We start from the raw sequence: 25408 nt of genomic DNA on the forward strand, positions 1-25408 counted from the left end.
ACACAAATAACTATTTCGGTATAACAGGACACAATACAAAACATTCTAGCACTAACTAACAAGTTTCTGCAACTTCTGCATAAAATTTGAAAAGCTTTAACAAATTCCATTCACTTGAGAATTCATACTAGTTTTTTTTTTTGCAAATACATAGTAACATTTATTTTAAATATACAGAGTGTCCCAGAACTGCTCTCCCAGAGAAAAACGAGAGTATTTGGGTAAATGTGATAATCTGAATTTTAAAGAAAAAAGGGTTCTATCTCAAGCGATAATCGAGAAAAGACATCCTAAACTTGGTCAATCAGAGTTGACGACCATCACGGTAGGATGACCGCAATTAAAATTATTAATTATTAAAATCTCCATAACTTTTCGCTGATTGTTGCTATATCAGTAATTATTTGTGTTGTGGAGCAACCTGTCCGATTTGTAGTAATACCTGAGGACGGGCTTCTGGGATTGGTGAAATTGAAAACTTTATAATAATTCGGTTATGTGAGCTATGGGAAAATTTATTTTAATCATCTTCGAGTCTCTTTCGCTGGCGGCATGTGCCTATTTTCTATGAGGACAGGCTGAATACAAGTTGAGGATTATTATCAGCAAGAAGAGATTTAATCAATGATATCTTTTGATTACCAAAAACAGTAAAGGACCCATGTAAGAACCTTGAAGTTCCCCTAAATTGTGATACAAAATGTTGAAAATGAAAATTTGGAGATTTAAAGCAAAATTAAATTTAAAATTGAAAAATTAAATTTAATAGTAGTTTATTAAACGAGTTCGTGTGTAAATTGGCCTTTTTTTGACACGCGTGAGTCTTTAAAACGCTCGGTTCACTGGCTTTTCTTTGGCACAAGTGGGCCACAAGTGCCAAAAAAAGCTCACGAACGAGTTGAATACAACGTTTTTTTGTTCAACGAGCCCCTTAAAAGCTTCAAATCGCTTAAAATCTTTAAAATTAGCTTGACGTTTCGTTTTGACTAGTTGTGACATTTATCAAAATTCGTTCACACAGGAGAAAATTCTCAAATTCTGACAAATTCGAAAAAAAAATCCTTTTTAGGTTACGTAAGTTCATTGATGACAGGTTTTTAATAAAGACTGTTATAAGATGAAAAGCAAGTAGGCGTAGGCTAGTTATAGAAAAACTGAAGAAAATCAATCACAAGCGAAACAATTAAGACGTCGAACTCACAACTGAGGCTAAGATTTAGTAATTTGACATTTGACTGTTGACATCTGATTTGATGGCTTTAACGGCTCGACATAAGCTCGACACGATAAAATTATAGAGCCGCACTTTGTACAATTATTTTTTGTATCTAAAATGGCATAAAGGTTACTACATAAAGGGCTTCCTTTTCTAGTCTAATTGTACCTACCGAAAAATTTTAAAGTGAAAATTACGAGAATATTAAATGAAGTCAACATTAAAAAAATACTTGTAGATACGTTAAAAGCTTAAAAAGTCAAATACTATAATGTCAATTGTTTAATTTTACATACTCGTATTTACCTGCCATTATACTGACTTAGGTACTGTAATAAGATCAGGAAGCCGGCAGACGATGTTAACAATATTTGACAAGTTATCAAATTCATAATACCTACATCTAAACGTTTTTTTACTGATTTCAGATTTTCAGATAACATTTGAGTAATGAGAGAAAATTCTTTCTTAGACGTGCAAGTGATCGATGAAACTAAAATATGTCAGAATATACACCAGATTCCGCAATTAACTTCCTTCTAATCTCATGTAACACACAAAGATAGTTTTTAAAAACTTGTCACTTTGGAATTTCAGGTAAAACATATTTAAAAAAAAATCAACTTTAACTTTTCTTTCGTAGGAAAGAAAGCCATTTTTAGAAGATCGTAATTGTTAGAGCACGGTTCAGGTCTGCTTGATGCAAAATGGAATGAATATTTATTGTCCAGACAGGATATTTTTGGTGTGGCGTGCAGGTGCGTTTCGGCGGGTCCGGAGGGTCACCCCGTTCCATTCCGGGCGTCCGACGTCGTCGTGCGCCGATAGCGTCGTCGTCCAGTGGACATTAATCCGCGCCAGAATATCATTAAGATACTCGGGCAATATCATCAGTGATTTATGAATCGGTGTTGGTGCTGGCTGGGTGCGTTGAATGAGTAGAACCTGCCCCACTCCCCAGGTAAGAACGGTGGGCGGGTCCTCGTGGGGCAGGCCGAGATAGTCACTTAGTCAAATGCCGCTCGTCGAGTCGGCTGCTTGTCCTGTCAGTCCGCACCGCAGGCGTTAAGCTGTCACAACACCCGCCGCGACGCATCCAGAGGGCAGCTGACGACGTCTCCTCTTGGTGCACCTTCAGGAATGTCGTAGTGCCTGTTGTGTTGTCCTGCTTGAGAATCGTGGAAGACTGCTGCGCGAGTGGCCGTCGACAAGAACCGACCCTTACCGAGGGTGAGTTCGACGCGCCGCCCTTATCTAAGCCCCCACCACGGCGCGGCGCTGTAACAGACAGCATCGCGGCGCCGACGAGTTCGTACGGCACCTGCACCAATCACGGCAACATCATAACTTCATATTCCGACATGAGTGCAACTTGTAGTTAGGTGTTAAAACTGGTGACTGTTCAGTGAACTGTGATTTTAAGTGATGTCTCGCAGGAAGCAAGCAAGGCCCATCCGCCTCCTCGAGGACGACGACGCTCCCGCCTTCCCCTCTGCAGCAGTCCTCGGTAAGTCCGAAGGACTTAGTGACTTGCGACTCCTGGGGCTCTCTCTCGTGACCGACGGCTTTTACCGATAAACGCAAGTTATAACCACGATTAAGGCGGCATTTATCGAAAACCAGATGTAATGTAATACGCTCATACCGACGATCTTCGATAACATTCAACGAGTTCGAAGGCGATTTAACCACCTGGACCGCTCCCGACCACCACAACCAGACCCACACTCCGGAACTAACGAAAACCCTCCACACATTTTCTCCAAACAAATTTCCAAATCTTCAAATTCAAATTTCTTTACTTTTATTCACACTCGTCTTTGATTCGTTTATAAAGAAATACAGAAGGAAATGTTCTACTCTTTGATTATGGGCATAAATCATAAGACGACACTTGGGTAAAGTTAACATCAAGGATATAAAAATGTAAATTTCTTGATATATGCGATAGTGTCTGCTTTTAACAAAATTATATTGTTACCTCCGAAGAAATCAAGGTGACCAATCTGAATTTTATTAATTTCATGTGTGCCATTTAAACCGATATAAAGATCATATCTTGTTTGTTGCCCAGATCTTTAACATCGTTGAAAAAATTGCTGTTATAAAACATTGATAATTAACTATTTGTCACTTCGGTTATTAATAATTCTTAAAAAATAAAGACTGGGAAAACCCACCTCGAAAAATTTTCTGCTTAACGTAATGCGTACTTACATGGGTTAATTATTATGACAATGAAAATTATCGGTTCTTGGATAGCTATGGGATTTTGAATGGAATGTGTATTAATTAAATTGAAACATGATTTTATAATGCCGATTAAATACTTACATGCAAAAATCTTTGTATTTAATTACATATGTAAATTACAGTTTCATGTGGTCGACAAATTTGTATTTTTAATGCAACATAGACATTTAATTTTGCATTATACGAACAATACATGCAGGTTCTTTAGGAAAATTTATTTTTACTTTGGGGTGGCTATTGTTGGTGTTTTAGATGGAGTAGGTAGTTGTCTAAGTTGGACGGTTCTTGGACGTCTTTACGCTTATTAATAAATGACAATCTCATCTTATTGAAGCAACTCTTTTCAACAAATGGCCTTCCACACGGCGTGACTAAAACCTGCAAATTCCACAATTCTGTGAAATTTACCAGACAACGAAATAGAGCAATTGGAATAATTTATGGCTTTTAGCATTCATAAAGGAAGAGCTTTCAATTTGGTAGTTTGTTCATGGCCTTAGCTTTGTTGAATAACTCGAACAGGGGGTCGTTTTTAATCACCGTTGTGTTACGAGCCTCAAACTGATACAAAAGAATCGACAAACACAACGTTTTCCTTGCCTCCAGTGAGCGAAATCTTTGATTTTAATTATGCTACAGGTACCGGTTTTTTGCTAAAATTCCTTGAATGAAATATTTCAAGTTAGCTGGAATTTTGATTTAAAAATGAAAGAGCTGTGACAAGATAGACACTTTTACTTTTGACAACCGTTGGAAGATCATTCAGTTTACAAAATATTCCAAGAAATCAAGACCGGTGTTGGATCGAGTTGATTTTACGAAAATATTTGTTGAATTTTGTCTTGTCTGTTCAAGTTCGTTATGAGTAAAAATCGACGATCGTTAGAAATATTAGTGATATTTAAACGGTCATTGACAGAGGCTAGATTTATTTTTATTTATTTACAAAAATATAAAAAGATGATAAAGAATGTATTGGTGAGCTCGTGTTTAGTGTTTATTTTTTCCTGGGTAATTTTCGAAGAGAACATCAACAAAATGTATTTTAACGACCGGAGTCGGTTTCAATAATTTCACCTTATGAGCTATAATATTTCCGACGGCTTCTTTAAGTAGACCCATATCATCGAAAGTACAATTACAGAGTTTTTCTTAAGCAAATTATAAATATTATTGGCCTATAAATTGTGCGTAATTTGTTCTTATTACGGCAATTTGAGTGAGTTTATTTGTGTCGCGGACTGCGAAGTATTTGGAAAATTGAAATACTTCAACCAAGCTATGAGTTCAAACGAACCGCTTCGAAGTTGAATAGGCCCCAGCTGAAAACTTCGCGGCTTCTTGATGCGGCCCAAAATCGGCCGTTTTCATGTGCTAATTGCGTTTGTCATCTGGAAGATGCCAAACTGTCAGGTAAAAAGTCCGTGAGAATGCATCCTCGACAGCTAATCGTGTAGCGTACATCAAATCATAACTGCTTATGCTACCAGTATTGAAAAACTTGCTTTCCCGCTTAATTGATGATGAACGATCGGTCGACACAAAGGACCATAATTTGTTGTCAATTTCTGGATATACTGACGTTCATAATTGTGCGCGGCAGGTTTGATCTTGTTGTCTACACTTTTTATGATCAACGGCTTGTTTGGGGTGGACCTTTTTTCAAGGTCTCCTGGACCCGGTGGTCTTCGATGTGATCGATGTTATTTGATCCGAACAACATTTGCATCGAATTTTGGGATGTTAACTGTTAAATTTCGCAGGACCACGTACTGGAACGGACGGTTTTTGCGCCTGAAGCCAACAGAACTAATCGATTTGTTACGTAACTACTTCACCACTGGCTTCGGATCGGGCGATTTTCTTGTTTCGGCTAATTTGTTCACGAATCAGTTAATAAAACACTAAATTTTGCTTGAGATGTTACCGTCATAACAAAGACTGACCGCTCAAATAAAGTGATTTGTCATATGATTTTGCAACAGTTTGTTTAAAAGTTTCTTTTTGTGCAAGTCTGTATTGCCTACAATTCCTTTCAACAAAGATAAACATGCGCATCTCTTGTAAATTATTGACGTTCTTTTAAACTTGGACACGGTAAAAAAAGGTCACGGAAAACCTTTAATGCTCAACAGGTTGAACAGATTCAAGCTGGAAGAAGAGTTAGGTATTTCAAAAAACTTATTTTAATATAATTATTTAAACTAAACTTGCCAAGTTCTTTTTCTTGCAGTAAACACCTACAATAATACACACAAACAATACTACCATGTAAATTCCTTTTAGCCAGTTGTCGATCGAAAACTTGTCTTATTGACTGAGAATGAAGATCACTTGAGGAAACAATTTTATGCTTAATAATTATCTTTTCTTATTACAAAAAAAGTTTACACCCATATCAAGTTGGTATGTTTGAAGTGATTTGTTGTTTAATTTTGGCGCGATAGCACTTATAAGGAACAATAAACATTTTTAAAGTGTTACATTCAACAAGTATTTACTTTATTTAATTGTAAGGTAGTTACGTTACAAGCAACAAGCAATAATTGAAAAAATTGAAGAAGCAAGGGATCTGTAGGTAGAAATAAAAAAACGATTTAATATTTATCCATTTAGGTAATTGAAAAATATTTGTATAATCTCTCAGAATAACGAGAAAGGCGATTAATTTGCCAGTTGTCAAAACAAAAAATAAATAAATTATCCAAATAATTTTCGACAATTAGTTATGCCTACTTAATTTTGTTTAGAGACAAAAATCGAATGGAATAATTTGCCGCTAGGTAGATCTACGACATATAAGAATATCAAATAACAACATTTCAGTGTTTTTCTCCAAATTTTTTATTGACTTGAATTGAAATTATTTATAATTAAGCGAAAGGAAATTTAAATTAATGCTAAAAATATTTTAGAAATTTACGCTTGTAGGTACCTGTTCATCAGAAAAAAGTAACAATTTATTTCAATAAATACAGGATGTAGTACTTGACTGTAAATGTCTTGTGCAGTTTTGGATAAAAAAAATATATTGTAAATTGTATCAGGTGTTCATTTAAATTTATCTTCAAAGTAAACGTTGAAGAGTCGATTGTGAACGCACTACGGATTCACATCACGGATCCGCTGTTTAAATCTAACCTCACTCTTTGCGTTGTTTGTGTTTTTACTCTGCAAACTGGAGAGTGGTGCATTCACAATCGAGTCTTCAACGCCAACTTTGAGGAGAAATTTAAATGAACACTCGATACTACATACTACATATTCAGAATAAAATTGGCAATATATGATAGTTGTAGTCTTAATTGCGTTTTTAATCTAATGTAAAAATATGATGTTGTCTAAACCATATATCTACCGACCAAAGAGGAGATAACAATTAGTCAGTGACATCTTTTTGCATCGTGAAATGTGAAAATATACGGAAAGAGATGATCTTGTGAAGTGCTAGCGGCTTGGGTTTGAGCCTGATATTTATTTTTTCCAAGGTTGTAACTTCTGGACATGATGATTGTCATATACCCATGGTGTCGGCCGTGTCTCGTCGAGGTATCCACTAAACTGGAATGGGCATAAGTGGGCGCAAAACAAAACCTGTTCGTTATTACCGGCATCGTTAATGGACGGCAGTAAATCTGTCATTTTTATTAGATAAATACCGCCGGTCGAGTTTGATAATCTCTTTATGTTAGCGGGTATGCAGGTTAGAAAACAAAAGTACGTATATAATAGCATCCACATATCCGGTCGGCGTAAATGATCGCCATATTAATAAAACAGTCGCCATTTTGTAAGCGGTGCAACCCTTTCAGTATGATAATCTCATTAAGCGGGGTGTCTGTTATGCCCGGCCAAGCGTAAGAAATAGCGGGGTGAAAAGGGGTATAACTGGGTCGAGCGATCTTTGATCGTGCCGTTGGTCATACTAACACATGTAATAATAAGCCCCAACGCAATTAATCGGGTAGGGTGCTTTGAAATTTGATTTTTCCGACTGGTATTTACTCAGGATCGTTGCTAATAATCACGAGGATGGTACAGCAACCCCCATTCCGGTAGAGTTGACGGGAAATTTTCACGATTCATTTATCAACGTTCCAATTGAATTTTGTGAATTTTAATGTTTTTAGTGGAGGAGGGTTGTACGCTATCGGATGCTATCGCGTTGCAGTTTAATAAAAATCGCTTTTTCCGACGATTTGACGTTCTTCGGGGGCGTCATAAATTATTCCAGGTTCCACCTGCCTTTTAAGGTCGTTTACCAAAAAATTACACGCTCCGCAAATGATTGTCAAACACATAAATATTGTCCGGAGCTGTCATTTTAACGACAGCGTAACGAATTTATGCTCAAAATATTCATTCCAGCCAGGACAAAAATGTACGGTCGTCGTGTTTGTAACGCATAATTCTGTTTGTAAGTAAGCAAAAAGGAAATCATGCTTGATCGGTTGTTCTCAAATAGTATAATAAATTCGTGGCTCACCTAACCATAACCAATAATTCGCATTAAATAAAGGATTTATGGTTCTATGTTATAACTAGAAATAATTATGAAAAACCGCGGTTACTTGCACCATTATTGCGCTAATGCATTTGTCACAAATTAAAAGAGAAATTAATCGAATCTCCTAATTAAAAATTAATTACATTTTCAGTGTTTGACGCGAGTTATGCAACTAAATCGGGGAACGCCAAAACTGATCGATTGTCCGATGAAACAAATAAGTTAAAGAGGTCCGCTAGCAGGAATCCAATTATTTACATAAAACAGAATATTAAGCAAATGAAACTGACAGCATATAAATTATGGGGGATATAATTGCCTCTAAGTACATTCAGCGGCGATATTTTATTTGCTTTTATTGACAGAAATCGAAGTGAAACCCCCAGTCTCGAGGGACAACCTGTCTAAGCTGAAACAGTCGAGTATACAAATCGGTTCTGTAAACAAAATACTCCAAGGCAAACTATGTCCTTTTTAATAATTATTTTTATCGAAAATTAAAAGCATTTAAAACGAAAAAAATCCATTTGCATTCAGGTAGCATAAACATTTGAATTTATTAAAATCCGTCATATAAATAATGTATGGTTTAACATTCTAGCCACTCAACACATGGAATGTAGGTACACACGTAAAATTGCATTACCTCGCAATTTAATTCTACGGCAGTTCTCACTCACGCTCTTATCTAACTAACGATATTACATTAAAAATTATATTTAATGTTAATGTCGCATGATTAAATAAAGTAGGAAATATTATTTATCCAATATTCAATAGTAATATCGTGTTTTACTAGTTAGTTTTAATTAAGTAAACTGGGCTATAACTAGTCTGTTTGTTATAACCCACGTTGCCATTAGCACCGTGGGTTATTAACATCCATAACCCATTGTTTATCTTATAGGATGAAATAAAATTTAGGTACATATTCTGAACACTTTATTAAAGATACATCAAATTTGAAATTATTTTTCAGAATTCTGTGCAAAATAAAAATGAACATTTGAAAGTGAACCGTGAAAGTGAATTCCAGCAATCTCTCTGGACTCAACGCCTTGCGAATCAGAAGCTTCATGTTTTAACGTTACAGAATCACCTGTACTTGTGCTGGCCACCGAATTCTCATTTACAATCCTGGTATATTTTTCACCTTGAAACAAATGTTTTGGTTAGTTTTATGTAATCTTAATTTTAAAATTTAAAATAGAAAATATAGCTAACCTGGCAAATCATTGAAAGAAGATCTATTGATTCCTATAATTGTCTTTGCTATCTTTATTTTACTGTTGTTTGAATCGGCAACATATTCTTCAGCTGTTTTAGAAGATCGCCATCCACCATGTCGTTTAAGATTAATGACATCTGCTCCACCTTCTGCAAGTAACGTAGTGGAGGATCGCCTTAAGCTATGACCTGTGTAGGTTTCAGGGTGCTCTAATTTCAGGTACGATGCGATAACACTGGGAATGCTTGCAATTTTATTAATTCCTACTGGTTGAACGGTACATTTGCCATTTGCATAACGTAGAAAGAGTCTATTATGTTTGATGTTGGCTGGACGAAGAGAAATATACTTCTGATATAAAGCAATGGGATCTGCTGAACAACCTTCTTTAACAATGACGAACCGACGAGGTTTGTCCGTTTTCGTCATCGGTATATCTATGCTTAAATATGTACCAACCTCTGTAACATCATCTACACTCATTTTTACCAACTCGTCGCATCGACACGCTCCAAATATGCCCATTATTAAAACAATCTTCATCATTAGGTACTCGTTGTTATCAGCTTCACCCAAAAACTTATCAATATGTGTAATTTCAAGAACATTTGCTTTTTTTGCTCTATGATTGGAAGATTTTCTCTTCAAAAACGCTTGTAGCTTGGAAAATCTGAAATGTTTTATGGCTTAAAGAAAGCATTGCATCTAACAGGATCACTTACCTCGATATATCCTCTTTTTCCTCAATCTTCAAAGTACTTTTTAGCATAGAGTACTTACACCATAAAGAGGACCCCACACAGGTATCAGAAAGGGTTCGAAAATAAGCCAGAAGAATGTCCTCGTTTGTTCCACGAACTCCTCTTGCTTTTCTCCAGGTAACAAAGTGCGCAAATTGCTTTTCATACTTTTCACGCGACTTTGCCGGTAGTAAATTACCAGCCACTTCTTGAGCCTCTTCTAACACATCTTCTGGCACAAATATTTCCATTTTCATGCCTTGTTTGTTGTTTATAAACAAATAACATCGCAACGGTTGTCATGTTTGACTTAAAATACACACTAGATTCATTAATCATCATAACCGAACACGGGAGCAGATTTTCGTTAATAATGTTATTATCTAAAAATTTTTGGAATATTGGATAAAACGTTGTATGGCATACGTGGGTTATTAAGTATTACCCACTTGAGGTAATAACCTACTCGGGCAAGCCCTCGTAGGTTACAAATACCTCTCGTGGGTAATATCTTAAATAACCCACTTATACCATAAATAACTATTACACTTTGTGGTTTTATAATATTTTCACGATTGTTATCGCAAACGTGTCCGTAATAACAAAAATGAAGTGAATAGAAATTCGTAAATTATGGAAAATATTATTATCATTCTACTTAGTCGTCCTTAACAAAAGAACAGTTACTATGCCAAATGAAATAAATATGCACTCCAAAGGAAACTCATTTCAAACGGACAGGTATTTTTTTAAAACTAAAACTTCAGATAACTAGCTTGTTTTAAATTTTGTTTATGAAAACGATAGAAACGGGCCGGAAACCCCAAAGTGTGCTCATTTCACAAAATATGTCAGTTAAAAATTATGTTTGGTTCCGTGAAACGTCCCATTTGTCAAAGAAAACTTGCTTTAGCTTTCTGGGTGGTTTATCATTTCATCTTTATCTGCCCATATTTCATTATTCATTACTTATTCATCTCCACTGAAATCTATGTACTGTTGGAGGATGTACCAACATCCTCAGGTTACATTTTATGTAATGTGTTCAGATTCAACGTGATCACAAATTCGACAGGAGAGAAAGACCTAACAACATATCTACATTTTCAGCCTTGACGTTGTCGTTTAAGTTTCGTCAGTAGAATTTAGGAATCTGAATTCTGATTGAAAAAGCAATTGGCAATAATTAATAAATATATTTTTAATTAATATAGAAACAGGTAAATTATTCATAAAGTCAACGAGCAGACTTAACAAATTATTTTAACCGGGAAACTTTAAATAACTATTTAAAAATTATTACTGTTTTGTTGTCTACTGTCTCAATGCGCTTTTTTCCGCTTAAAATTAAAATTTAATAAGTCATAATTACCACCATTAAAATTCATGAATAAGAATATACTTTTAAGAATGATATAAGTAATTGTTAATTAGATCTATCATCTACAAATCTGACAGACATGCGCTAAAATGAGATTTTGAAAAAAGTATAGGTATTTTCTAACAATAAATTCTAACAGACAAATTTTTTTTATACCGTTAACCTAAAAATATGGACGTTTGATGCCAGTGGAAAAAGAGATTAACAAGTTTTTTTGAAAAGAGTAAATGGCGTCAAGTTTTTTTTTAGGGAAATAGTAGATTTTTGAATTTATAGGAAATTCACTCTGTGATGCAATTTTTAATTGTTAAGATTTCGGTCAGAAAAGTAATAAAAATGGACGAGAAGAGCACAAATAAACAGACCGTAAGTACTGAAAAAGTCGCCGTCAACATTTCGGCACTTTATTTTAATGGTCAATTAAATTTCTCCATAAAACTACTGTTTTATCTATTCGATAATTACGTATTATTTATGGTGAATAATTTACATAATGTAAAGTTAAATTTTTAATACAAATTAACGTATCAAAGGACAAAATAATAAATTATATTAAGCCTACCTATGCCGCGTTTAAGTTTTCCAACTACCGTGAAATGAGGCAATAATTTTCAATTAATAAACTTACGTCGACTATTTAGATTTAATGACACAACCGAAATGACATAAATCTCCGATATCAGCGCAATTCTAATCAAGTAGCAACTTGTTCGCCGCTAATATTCCTGGCACAAGACTCGCCATTAGCAAAAAGCTGTTCTGTTGCTGTCACTTCCAGTGGAGATAAAATTTGTTGCTAACTATACCAAATCATTGCATCGACCCAGCCATGGCGGAATGTCTCACATAACATCTTATCTCCGGTCTATCGACATTTTTTAATTAAATTATTAATCACGGCCAATTTTTCTTAATTTCTTGCCACATCGAAAAAACCAGAAGAATACGATTTAATTGGACGGTTTCGTCAAAAGCGGACACTTGCACGCGTTTCCAGCCAATTTCCATTCGGGACTATTAAAGAACAAACTCAGCTTATTTTTAGCTTAGATTGTATTTTAGCACCAGATAAATTTGGAGCCACAACATGCCTTTCTATCTCAGATCGCTTAATAGTCAGCTAAATTTAGACTTAGCAAAAAATTATCAGATTGTAAAGTGCAATTTAATCGGGAAACGTGAAACTCCTTATAAACATGTCGCGAAAAGCGAAATCAAGTTCTACATAACTCTTAAACACGTGGGATTTGCGAATTGATGAAAGGAATAATAAGCGAGATAACCACCACGTTATCTGCAGACATATGCCGCCGCCAGGGTCGGATTAAATTAAAAACGTCGATCAGACCGGAGTTATTTGTTTGTTTTCATAATCTGCCTAAATAACCGTTATGGATTTCTTCACAGCAGGATGGCTAAATTTGCAGGGTATTATAGAAAAAATTTAAGCCCCCTCACAATAGGTCACCCCAAATTTGTTACATATTATGCCCCGTTGTAGCTAATATTCTCCTTAAAATAGAGATTGGCCGGTTGGTTTCCACATTTGTTCGCAGACTGTCGTGGAATCGAACAAAATAATTCCGAGCCGTGTATTTATGTTTATCCGTTGTGTCAAAAACAGAAATGTTTGGGTTATGGGAATTTGCCCGTTGACGGACTGAATTTTGCCACGCACACATCTTCGATCCGGGATGCACAAAGCTGGTGACATATGCGCCGAGACAAGATAGTCTTTGATAGCATCTCATTCATGCAGCTGGTCTTTTGTGTTATAACAATTTTAAAGTAACATTAAATATATCAGATATGGATCAGTTATATTGCAGAGGCTTTTTATGGTACCGAGAATATCGGGATGATGGCTTCAAGTTTTTTTCCTGTAGGGTATGACAGAGGTGGCGAGATGACTAATTGCCGTTCAAGTGACAGAAACACATCTTACAAATGGTGCTATCTTGGTGATTAATGAATTATGGGCATTACACTAAATTATTGTAAACGATACACGACACCCATAACATTTTACTAAAGTTACAAGGCGTTCAAAATAAAATATGGGCGAAATTAGTTGATCGATCCGTCAAAATTAATCGACTGTTCCTATGGAATTGTGTAGGACCGATTGAAATTAACCTTCGTTGTACCGAAATTAAATCCATTTTATGCTTGTATTAGCCCCCTGCACAAATTGGGCCTTTCAGTGATTTTTTATTTGGCTTAGGGTAGTATGACATCTCCATCGGGTCGGCAGTGTCACAATACGAAGATAGTGTAAACAATATGACAAGCATCTAATACAGGCTCCCCTGTTCTATGTCCGATTTCACGGGCCACGGACGTCGAATGGGGATGCCAGATCCGGACTTGGTGCCAGGATAATGTCACATGTTTCTGTTCTACTTGGTATTCCAGGCGCGAGCAACGGTGGTATAGGGGCCCACCTGCGTGGAATATGTGCGTATGGGCTATTAGCGTCATAACGCGCCAGACGGCCTAATTACTGATGCTACTTGTCATAAGTGCGAGGCGCGCTCATTTGTTGGTAGCCGGCGACGTTTTGTCAGCCCTTTATTAATTAATATTCGTCTTATCCATCATTCGAGCCTCATTAACTCGGAAAGGACCAATTTACAAGTCGCTACGCACTTATTTAAAGAGAGCACTTTTCCACATGACGATTTATAAGCGCGTCACGTTGTCACATAACTCTTGCCAGCGTCATCAGTCTTACGGAAAATTATTTTTAATATTTATGGTGTGCCTTGTCAATGTGGAATACCGAGAAGGTTATTACTTACACACGGATCTTCTCAAATTATGGATCTCACAAAAGTCAAATCTGTTTAGAGTTTGTATAGATATTGTAATGTCAAATATCTGTTTATTTTCTTTCTTGTTTAATGATTTTGATTTGGTTTTTGACTGTGTAGATCCATAAAATCTTTTTAATTGGCATTTTTGTAAAAAAAAAATTAGCATGACTCTTCAGGAATTTCGTGAATATGTATTTCCATTTTTAAACTTATTTATCAATTTCTCTTCATAGTCGTAGAAAAAGTATAGTATTCTATTCGCAGATAATGGCTATTACTCGCTCGGATGAATACGCCACTCGCCTGCGAATCGTGACACAAAATTATTCTCACGAGTAATAGTAATAGTAATTATTATCCGCTCATTAAATAATATACTATTCCTTCATAGCTTATTATTTAGTTACTGCTAACTAATGTGTCTTTTCACATATGACGTAAGTAATAAATACATATTGTCACTTGTACAGTTCTATTAATACTAAATGTCTACGATTATGCTTTGCTTACGCTACAGTTTTCAAATTATTTTTTGTTTTTGAATTTTCAATGAAAAATTCACAAAACATCTACCCAAGTGCTTTTATTTAAATATTTAAAATAATATCAGTAGTATATTGGCAGTACTTAAGGCTCTCAAAATAATGAAGAAATATATTTTTGTGACCACAGAGGATTCAAATTATGATTTAAAAAAATTACCCGATCACATTGCACAACTAGCTCTTCTACATACAACAGACATGTTAGTTTTGATTTTTTCACTTTTCAACATTTTGTTCAACTCATACATTAACGTACAGAGTTAAACTCCAAACCATCTTTGAAGTTAACGAGATATTTTACATTTATTAGCAAATTACTTAAACCCTTTAACAGGTCATAACCTCATTGAGAAGTCGTTAAACCATAATGTTTATAGCATAGCCATTTTTGTATGCTTTCTTTTTTGAAAAATTGGAGAAATCTAATTTCTAATTCATACTTTACACTCATAGTTTTGCTTTACAGTAAGTTTTTAATAATTTAGCTGAATGATTACTACATACTTGGTTTTAGAAGTTTATCATTATTACAAAAGTAATTTTATTCACTTGATTGTGTTAGATAAAAAATACGCATAATTAATTTATTTACAACTTTTTTAGTTAGTAGGTGATTTAATATTAATTGGTTTTTCATATACCTGTCAGTATATTTTAGACAAACTAGACGTATTAAAGTAAATGATAAACTATTTCCGTTAAGAAATAAATTAATTGGAAATAAATAAAAAACAAATCTGCACCATAGAAATTAAAAAATAAACAGAATGAATGAAAATATAAAAAACTGATAAAAGGTCTACCGATATGAGTCGGTCGATATTTGCATAAAACATTCTTGAAAATTTAATGTTTTTGTATAGAATGTGTAGTTTATGCGTTAATTGTATAAAATTAAATTTGTTTAAGATATAGGCTATGAAGAATGTTATTTTCGCAAATAATAATTGATAAATTCACATGACACAAAAATCTAGGGGTCGTTTTTGACACAAACAAATGCATTATGCAAATAAAACTTGTAAGTTAGGTTAAGCTTGACAGAATTTGACTGAGCTAGACAAAACGGGAAAATTAATATCGTTTTATTGTCGTCACGGACAGCTTTTAATATATTACTTCCATCTTTCATTTTAATCACCGAGATAAACATCACACCTTGTCAACACTCGACAGACGTTTGGTAGGTGAATATTCTTTGCGAAGGAAGACAATCATGTTCCTTTTTTGTTTGTCTTGTTTTTAATTAATGCCACAAAAGATTTTCTTTACTTCGCTGAACACGACAGCCTGAAAAATTATTTACGATAATCCAGCACAGTACAATGAAATCAACATAATTAAAAATAATAATCCCACTTACTTGTTACTGTAAACAAATCTATTAAATGATGCGGAATAATATAATCGTCTACGAAAACAGGAAATCTGAGGTAACTTTAATGGATTCATAAGGGGAGCTCAACAATTAAGGGTTATTAAAGTGAATTGTGTCACGCTGGTTATTTAGTTGCGTTGAAACTTCGTGTTTTATTTATATTCAAATTGTGAATCTCATCCAGTGTATTTCTTGTAAGTCCTGTGGGAGCTGTGACACTCCGAACATGTAAAAGTCGACGGTCATACGGCCACATCCGTGATGAGATTTGCATCCCCGCGAAACGGCGACCCTTCGGTAACGGCACACTCCTTTATGTCAACCGACGGCAATATCCTCCGACTACAACAGTTATATTATATTCTCAGCAATATCCAGTATTTGCAGAAGGCGCAGGGATATATTAGCATGCTGGCAGGGTGCCAGAGGCGTTTTGAATTTCATATTTACAAAGCTAACATTGGTTTGCCACCTAAACGTCTCGACGCTGCCACCCGAGGGCGTCTCGACGGTGTCACTGCCAGTTAGCCACCGAATTAAAACTGGTACACTTTAACTTAATGGACTTACTCGACCGGAATTTATACTGACTTTGGTGGTCGCTTTCAGGAATTAGTATACTGAATGGAGCTATAGAATACTAATTTAATTTCTTTCGATTCAGGTAAAAAGTGGGCTTGCTTGCCTCGTTGTTTATTTATAGGGGCGTTTGTCCATATTATGGGCCATTCAGTCAGCTTATTTTATTACGGGATCATCTTGCCCCGTCAAATTGATTAAAGACAATTTCAACTGGGGTACAGTTTTTATCTATAAGAAAAGAAACAGAAAAAACAAAAATTTATCCGGCAAATAGGCCCCTAAAAACTGCGCATATATTTCATCAATATCCGATGAAATCCTATTTCCTTAAAACTTTTTATGAGAGCATCGAGTAGCGGGAAGTAAAACAAAAGCCATAAATATTTGAAACGTCACTGAACACATTCCATGCATTCGCCTTTATTAATACAATCTAATCTGGTGAAAACGGTCCTCGAGATTATGATTGCAATATTTCTAATCACAATTTGTCTGGTTTGATGGGGCTACACCCCATTTAGCTTGAGTCGACTTCCGTGTAAACTTAGCTGGAGCACACATGGCACTTAATATTAAATCTTTGTTTTAGTTTACTCCAGCACGAGCCAAATACAGACGAAACGTAATATTTCCAAATCCCGTGCGACGAGATACACATGTGAGGGTGGGTTTCGACACACGTTGCTTGTTATTTTGGGACCACCAGTTCGGAACTCCTTTACCATGATTTATATTTTTTTAAAAGCCCCCATCTCAAACATCGACATACAATAAATAATTCGATCGCTTTAAGCCAATGCGTGGACCATTCTTCAACAACAATGTCTTTTGTGCAGAGATATTGCGGTAGCATTGTCGTCATTATTGTCGCAAAATATCGGATGTTGAGAGGTTCGTTGACAAAACTTGTATAAAACCAATAAGGCGTAACTGCAAGGCCCGGATGCATCCAAGCAGATAAGTTCTACGTTGTTAAGACCATCATGAATGCTCATCGCAGTCAGATTTTCGAATGATAAAGCCCGAACAGACGGAATTTTGTGCGTATTTAAGTTGTATTTTTCTGTTATTACTGTCATTCGCCCTTTCGGTAATCGTCAGCGGACTCTTCAAAGCGCTTGAAGGACTTCGGTTAAATGCTGTCTAAATAGGGTCGTTGAAATTTTTAAGTTTTCCTGCTTAGTCTTCTTCTTGCGTAGCGACATACATTTGGTTTTTTAAGAAGCTCCCCAGACACCTGCTACAATTTTCAGCTTGCGCTCGATTGTCCACCGGTAAAAACAATGTTATCGCGAACTAATTCCATTATTATTCGGGTCCCGAATTAAAAACAACAAAAAACTATTAATTTAATCGTTGAACTTTTATTTGATACGGGCTTAGGGTTCATTGTAATGGGTCTAAAATACACTTGGCAGGTTTCAACGTTGGCATATTAACTTCTAAATGAACACAGCAACAATAAAAGGAGCAAATTGTATTATAATGTGTCAATCGGATTAAAAACAAATGCGCAATAGAATAATTACAATGAATTAATTAGCAGGATTGTTATTTTAGCCGGGATATTTGTGCAAAATGTACAATTTCCATTAAGTAGATTTGGATCGTTTCCAAGGTAAATTCGTAATATTTCATACAGTTACGTGTGACATTTATGATAAATAAATGCGATCAGCTATTAATTTCACGATAATTAACGCATTTTCGGGCGTGGTTCTGTCATTAATCAGAAGTCGACTCGAAATATGGCATTGGTTACAAGCCCACATTACCGTTAATAAATTTGAAATATGGCACTTGTGATGAAAAATACCGAATGTATTACTTCGCCTATTGCGTGTTGATAGCATTGAAAAAATTGCGTGACACGATGCTGTTTAACTTCCTGTTGTGGAGACGACTGAAATACTCCTCAAACACTTCCCCGTTATGAAAAAAATCTCTATAATACAACGAACGTCACGGAATATCGCTGTATTTTAACACCTTGCTTTATTGACCTATTAGAATATTACATTAATGCTAACAAGTTTAACAAAATTTTTGTCAGGCTTTAACGGCGGCCAGGGAAATCTATTTTGCCTCTCTAAGATTGGAAATTTTTGAATCAATAAAACGGGTCTGAGCATATTTACAGAAGAATGAAACTCTATACGAAATGGAAATTGAATTAAAATTGAATCATCCGAGGGAACTCTCGACGAAATCAAAAGAAATTATGTCATTTGATGGATTTTTCTGGCGAGAGAAGCGACGAACGAAATTCATTATTGTCTGACAAATTAAATTTCAACAAAATTTAAAGGATAGTTATTAGTTTCTCGACCACACCTAATTAAATGGTGTCCTTGTTTTAAATTAAGAGTAAAAGCATAACAATGATGTTTGATACTCATTTTTACCATTGTTATTTTTAAATTTAGATAAATGTTTAGATCGTCTATTTTACTCATTTGTATATAAGTTGCCACCTCGATTTTATAATACCACAATTAATTCCTACGCATCTTATATTTGTGAATCATTGAAAAAGACTATTTTTGTAATTATAGGAAACGGTAATTTCAATCCTATTAGTCAGGATAATTAGATTTCAATTCTTTTTATAGCAAAAACCTTTTAAACTCAAATATACAGCGCTATTTACGTAAGATGACGAGCCTGACCAGGTAAAAATGCAACCCAAAATACAATTTATAAAGCTACCTCCGTCCCTATTACATTATCATAATGCACATAAAACATAGATAGCTTTTAACGTCAGCCTAATGAATGTCATGTTCTGACAGAAAAAACCTCTCTCAACAAAGTATGATTTAATAACAATAATAAGCAATTAAAATCACAACAGTAATGTGATAATGTAACTAGGTTCCGTCATCGTTCGAAAACATTTTCAAATACTAAATACGAACGAAAAATGCAATGACAGATATACCTTTCAGACTAACAGAATACCTACTTGGATTCCTGATTTAATTTTTAAATACCGAAACACAATTAATGCTTTGCAAAATGTATTTTGGGTTGCATTTTTACCTGGTCAAGCTCGTCATCTTACGTGAATAATCCTGTATAATTCAGTTAAGCTATGTTAATAATTCTTCTAGTTTATAATATGTATCTCGAATTCAAATTCACTTGGTGTCGTAGCGGAATTCTGTACAAATAAGCGTTCAGTGCATGGACGTAGACAATTTGTGGTCTCAAATGCTACTTTATAATAAAATCATACCTCTTAAATTTTAGACATTGGAATTATATATAATTATATATAATTGTGCATTTTATTATTGTTATCTGATAATTGAGAAAATGTATAAAATAAACAAGAGTAATATTTTAAATTCGTAAGAATGTAACCAGCTTTATTGCCAAACGCGACGCCACTGGTATGTAAGCAGATTTTTCGGTGAAATATCAAAGAAACGTCAGTTTTAAAACAACGGTGTTGATGTTAACCTTGAAAAAAAGTTTGCGTTTTCGGCAAAGTTTACGGACGTTTCCTGTAATTGTACGCAACAATTATCCCAGAATAAGTGGTAAAATGAGTTTTACCATTGAAGATAAAGCATTAATTATTAATCATTAATTGATTATTAATAGATTTTCCGAGAGGTAGGCAACCAATAAATCAACTGTGTATAACAAGTATACATATGTGTATGATTAAGCTAAGACAGACGTTTCCATAAAACAAAAGATGAGCTAGCACCCTTGATTTGGGTCGTAGTTGCGCTGTTAGATTTGAGATTATTCGACGAAATTATCTTTACAACTGAAGTCGTTTTGTTAATTTTCTGGCGGTATGCCATAGATATGTTACAGTGTTAATATTCATTTTAAACTGATTAGTTCATTCATACAAAATACATAAGTATATGTAGTTCTGTTTTGTTGATTTTTGTAAAAAGAGAATAGATATAAAAGTCTATAGCATTATCTGACACAAAAAAAAAATAAAAATCTATCCAAGATTTGCTTTTTGAATATAAAACAAATCATTTTACAATCCTTCGATCGTCATTAAAGTTCATGTTTCGACGTTTAAAAAGGATACAATGTAATTGCGTTTAAGGATTGGCTATAATAAGAAACTTGAAGGTTCTGAGGAATTATCCTTGTCACCTTTTTTATGTTGAAGAAAAACATAAGTGTTTTATAAACATATTATTTTAATTATGCTTTTAATGTAATGGACAAAAAATAGTGCTGTATTAAACATACGAGTATACGTAGATACTTACATTAGAAAAAAAAATGAAGGATTTTATTATTGTTTGTTTAATATTTAATGGAGAAATTATGTATTTGTAAGTATGTGATTATAGCTATCACAATTTATATCATTTGAATGTTATTGGTTTTTATACAGAGAGATGATAATAATTATAATAATGCAAATAAACGTGAAATATTGTGTAAGTTTTAAACTTTAATTTTTTATTGAAAAAATACATATGTATGTATTTATTGTAATATGTATATGTAGTTTTTTAGTATTTTTTTAAGTTTTAAAATATTTTCTACAGTATTAACGAGTCATCAGTGTTAAAGTGAATATAATTATAACAGAAAAGTGAGTCTAAAAGATTCATGAAGAAATATACACGAAATTATTTAATACATTACGTGACTCTTGTTTGGATGAATCAGTTGATAACTTGAATTTAAGGTTCACAAATCTTGTCTCAGTGACTAATAATAATAATCACGCAGAAAATCATAAAAATATTTACTCATTGTGTTTAATTTAATTTACTTTAGTTTAAAATATTAATGTTTTCGTATAGTAGCATTTTCTGAAAATATATTATATTTGGCATATATGCCAAGTTTATAATAGATTATAAGCTGCTCGAGTCGGTCTCAAATGTCTTCAATGTTTTATTTTTAATAGATTTCAGGCTACAATTTATATCATATTGTTCAAAAACATCTTGCAAAACACAAACAGAGAAATTTTATTTCCAGCTAAAATTATATGTAAAATAGGGAAGTCTAGATTTCTAGTTGCAGAAGCTTTCAGTAAAGCAGGTAAGAGTCTTCCTTTTAACTCTTTGGAATATAAATGTCTCCAGTATATTAATGAGAGTACAAATAAAAATGTAATGTATTGAACCAGGGTTGTAAAAAATATAAAATCGACGAGAGAGGGAATGCATAAAAATATGTTTGTTTCGTTATAATCGCACGCCAAAACAGAAGCTTTAATAACGTCGACATAACTGAAAAATGTTGATTTGGAAGTATAATGCGCACTTTAAAATTCAAATGGGGTAAAACAGCTAATAAATTTTATGAAAATCTTGTCGCTAATTCGGATTTAAGTCAACACTGTGAGGAGAATTATGAATACAATTTCCTGTAGACGAGCTGTCATAAAAACGCTGAAATATTTTCAGGCACTTGCTTATCTTTGGAGAGGACTTCGCGTGCCGTAACTCAAATCGCTTCCGTTCGCGGTTATTCCAGTACCAACAAATTAACCGCAAATTGACGCGAATTACTCGCATGTACGCCGATGTGAGGCGCCCCAGTTTTTTTCCTTGGCGAATTAAAACACAAAAAACGTGTGCACGGTAGATATTTTATATATCTCGGAATGATAGAATGTTTTGGCACGTGTTGCGGTTAAGTCGACTTAAATATGTTGTCTGTTGTCTTTATTGTGTTTGTGTCTAGCGTGTCGAGGGAACAGAAAAATCATCGTTCTCTTGGTAATTTGTTGAAATCGTTTTAACGCATATTTGTTGCAACGCAATGAGATTTCACAATTCTGAAGAAGCAACATATGGTTACCATACTGACATCTCATAAATTAGCTAAAGTGATTATAAAACAACAATAATACTTTATATTTTAATATGTTGGGTAAATAAATATACCATAAAAATCGGAGTGTTTATGACTGAATTTTATTTGTGACATTAAAGGATGGTATAAATATTATGACAAACCATAAGTGAATCCGTTGTCCTGTTCACAGAACTGTAAAATATTTTTTATTGTCACGTGTTCGGCTTTAATGTGTCGCATATGGTACATTAGAGCCACTCCATGTCATATTTTATAATAGGGTTTGTTTCGGATGCTATTGATTATAGTTAATGCCATGTTAAATTAATTTAATGTGTCCGATGAAGCTGGTAAAAAAACAACATATGTCTTGCTACTAAAAGCTAAATTTAATTATGCACTTGATTCTATCGTTAATTTAACTTACATTTGGAATCTTTGGAACCATTTTCGGTCATAAACGCAGTTTCTTCATTCGACACTACTCGAAACGTGTTAAGTAAATAACAAGAAACTTTCGTTTTTACTACTACGAATACAAAAATATAGAAATTTCTGGATGATCCTTATCCTTATTGTAAGTTTGTAAAACGTGTATGTACTCTTTTACTACTTACGTTAACAGTCATTCTATAGCAAGATTATTTTGTTTTTGTAAGCAATTATCTAATCCTATTTGTGTTAATTTTGTAATATTTACTGTACAATTCGGCCATTAACAAACAATTTTTTTTCTATGATTACATTGTGTATAAACATTTTGGAAACTTAACCGTATTTAATTTGTATTGTTTTCAAATCAGATATGTATGAAAACTAAATGTCCCTAAAAATTTAATAAAACCTTTTAAAGTAATTAATAGTAGTTTGGATGGATTACCAGATATTACACACTCCTTACGTTTTAGTTAAATTAGTTACTAAAATGATGTTATATCAACTTTCAGAACTGTTGGTACGGTCAAAATAATAAAACTCACAATTTACATAATAACGAACTTATTCCATCTACGTATGTTGGTAATGTAACTTTGAGGCCACTTAAAATAATACATTATAATGAAGATATTGGAAATAAAAAATGTATTTTGTTATAAATGCATTTTTGTAAATTGAGATTAGGTAAGCATTATGGAAAATGACAATTAAAATGTATTTTTCCCTGGACACAAGTCGTAATGACTATAGGCATGCACAGAGCTTTGCTCCGAGACTCGCTTGCAATTAACCTAATCATTTCGAAGTAATGGTGGTCTGTCGTGTTGTTGGTAATGTAGAGAACATTTTAATAACACCATCGTACAGATGACACCACGATACATTTGGTTTCAACCATCAAATATTGGTTGCACTGTGACTCGTCATTTTTTGCTGTAAAATTTCAGAATGGAATTCCTAGTTGGGTTCTTTCTAGACAATCAAAAATATTCTAAAAGTTTTTACTGGATTTTATTGGTACTGGTTCTATAAAATCTACCTGAAATGGACGCATGTAAGTTATTTATCAAAATACAAGCATTGGTGGTATTTCAAGGTCTCGAATTATCATTTTTTGACCATAAAACCTTTGCTCTGCTCTTATTCCCCACTAATTGACTGGTATTCCAAAAAGGCCAGAAAAAATATTGACCAGATAATAAAATTATTTTTCAACTTGTTAAAGACGTGCTCATATATTTTATTGGGTGGCTTATTATAGTTGGGGCTTGGTCGTGATTGGTTTGTTAGTTTTTATTCTGGTTGCAAGTATCGTTCTATAATTATTACAAAAGGGATTCTTCAAATGCCATTAATTAAAGAAAAAGATTTATTTCACGTCAAAAATAGCCCACTCTGGACTGAATATCTGATAATATCGGGGTAATAAAATGCTGGCATATTTAGAAACGTTTCAAGATTTGGATCAGATAGGGTCTTCTGCTATATCTAGTAATAGATGAAGCCTATTACTTAATGCAGTAGTGCATTAGTATCATGTAAACATACTAAAAATAGAATGATTTAGAACTACATTGTATGGCTTAATGCAAACCTTTACATCGAGTTACTTATTTACACGGGTTGTGTGAAAAGTATCGATTATTTATCTCATAATTGCGAAGCAGATAAACAAATGCAGTCTAATTAAATATGTTTCAAACTCATTAAGCTCCGTGTGCCATCTGAATTATTGGCAACACTCAAGCTATTCAACGTGTCCATTTGTAAACACTATATCCAAAAGCTACTAGACGTACAATTCGTTCAAATTCTTTAAATGCCTCTCCTACCAGATAAACGTAAGCTCATGGTATTATTAAATAATGTTAGCGTTCATTTAGATAATCGAATTACCATCAAAAATTAGTTTGAAATATATGTGCAGCAAGGTTTTCAAAATTAAATGTCAGCGTACCTGCTGTTGCACTTTTCAATTTATTTGGTTATTTTCTAATTGTATTAACAAAATATAAAAAAACAGTTACAAGAAAATTACGAAAGCTTAGTCTTATAACATAATAACAGAACTCTACGCACGACACTTATTTTCTTCAGTGACAAACACGCAACAGATCTTTTAACCATTTCACCATTTGTAAAATAATTGGCCACTTGAAACCTTGTAACGTGTAAAACTAATACGTCTTAATTAGTGATAAAAACAGTTTCAAGTAGGTACATACATATTTTGTTTTCTTAGGTGCTACTGGTACTTGTATTTAAAGTACAAACAAACATTGCTCTTAATGATTTATTACTTATTATCTTTATTGCAGAACAATATCCTGTTGAGAAACCTATTTTTTTTTTTAAATTCAGGTTTTGCAATAATGAAACTTGGAACGCACGGTACCTATATTATTTTATGGTCAAATAAATAATTTATTGTTAACGATGCAGTAAATGACAGTTGAGAAAACGGTATGAAAACTCAACGATTTCCCTTAAAAAAAAGATATTTTAAATATTGATCGTTTTAC

At 33.9% G+C, this 25408-nt stretch overlaps 2 protein-coding genes and 2 long non-coding RNA genes across 6 annotated transcripts in view; 3 read left to right on the plus strand and 1 right to left on the minus strand.

Moving 5' to 3' along the window:
• Positions 1-2147: 2147 nt before the first annotated feature.
• The window catches only part of LOC138130952 (homeotic protein spalt-major-like), a 62177-nt gene continuing 38916 nt past the window's right edge, over positions 2148-25408 (plus strand). Inside the window, exon 1 of one of the 3 annotated variants that reach the window (XM_069047679.1) lies at positions 2148-2723. In XM_069047679.1, coding sequence (XP_068903780.1) covers positions 2642-2723 — 82 coding nt within the window. In that variant the 5' untranslated portion in view covers positions 2148-2641. The remainder of the gene's footprint in view (positions 2724-25408) is intronic. The other 2 variants (XM_069047678.1, XM_069047677.1) reach the window with 2 other exon arrangements.
• LOC138131510 (uncharacterized) lies at positions 8725-9199 on the plus strand. The gene is made up of 2 exons (XR_011159835.1): positions 8725-8900; positions 8956-9199. It is a non-coding gene; the product is annotated as an uncharacterized lncRNA (long non-coding RNA).
• On the minus strand, positions 8904-10487 carry LOC138131509 (uncharacterized). The gene is made up of 3 exons (XM_069048563.1): positions 9927-10487; positions 9201-9874; positions 8904-9129 (listed from the first exon to the last, which is right to left on the minus strand). The coding sequence occupies exons 1-3, from the start codon at positions 10199-10201 to the stop codon at positions 8945-8947; spliced, it is 1134 nt and encodes a 377-aa protein (XP_068904664.1). The 5' UTR covers positions 10202-10487; the 3' UTR covers positions 8904-8944.
• Positions 16175-17438, plus strand: LOC138132032 (uncharacterized). The gene is made up of 2 exons (XR_011159966.1): positions 16175-17184; positions 17236-17438. It is a non-coding gene; the product is annotated as an uncharacterized lncRNA (long non-coding RNA).

Source organism: Tenebrio molitor, chromosome 5, assembly GCF_963966145.1.
Source record: "Tenebrio molitor chromosome 5, icTenMoli1.1, whole genome shotgun sequence".
In the NCBI taxonomy this organism is placed as follows: domain Eukaryota; kingdom Metazoa; phylum Arthropoda; class Insecta; order Coleoptera; family Tenebrionidae; genus Tenebrio; species Tenebrio molitor.

Excerpts from the sequence above, each read along its gene's own strand:
- LOC138131509 (XM_069048563.1), bottom strand. The coding sequence starts at position 10,201 with ATGAAAATGGAAATATTTGTGCCAGAAGATGTGTTAGAAGAGGCTCAA. Across the intron at positions 9,875-9,926 it reads GAAAAAGAGGATATATCGAG|ATTTTCCAAGCTACAAGCGT; the intron begins GTAAGTGATCCT and ends AAAACATTTCAG. Across the intron at positions 9,130-9,200 it reads TTCTTTCAATGATTTGCCAG|GTGAAAAATATACCAGGATT; the intron begins GTTAGCTATATT and ends ATTTGTTTCAAG.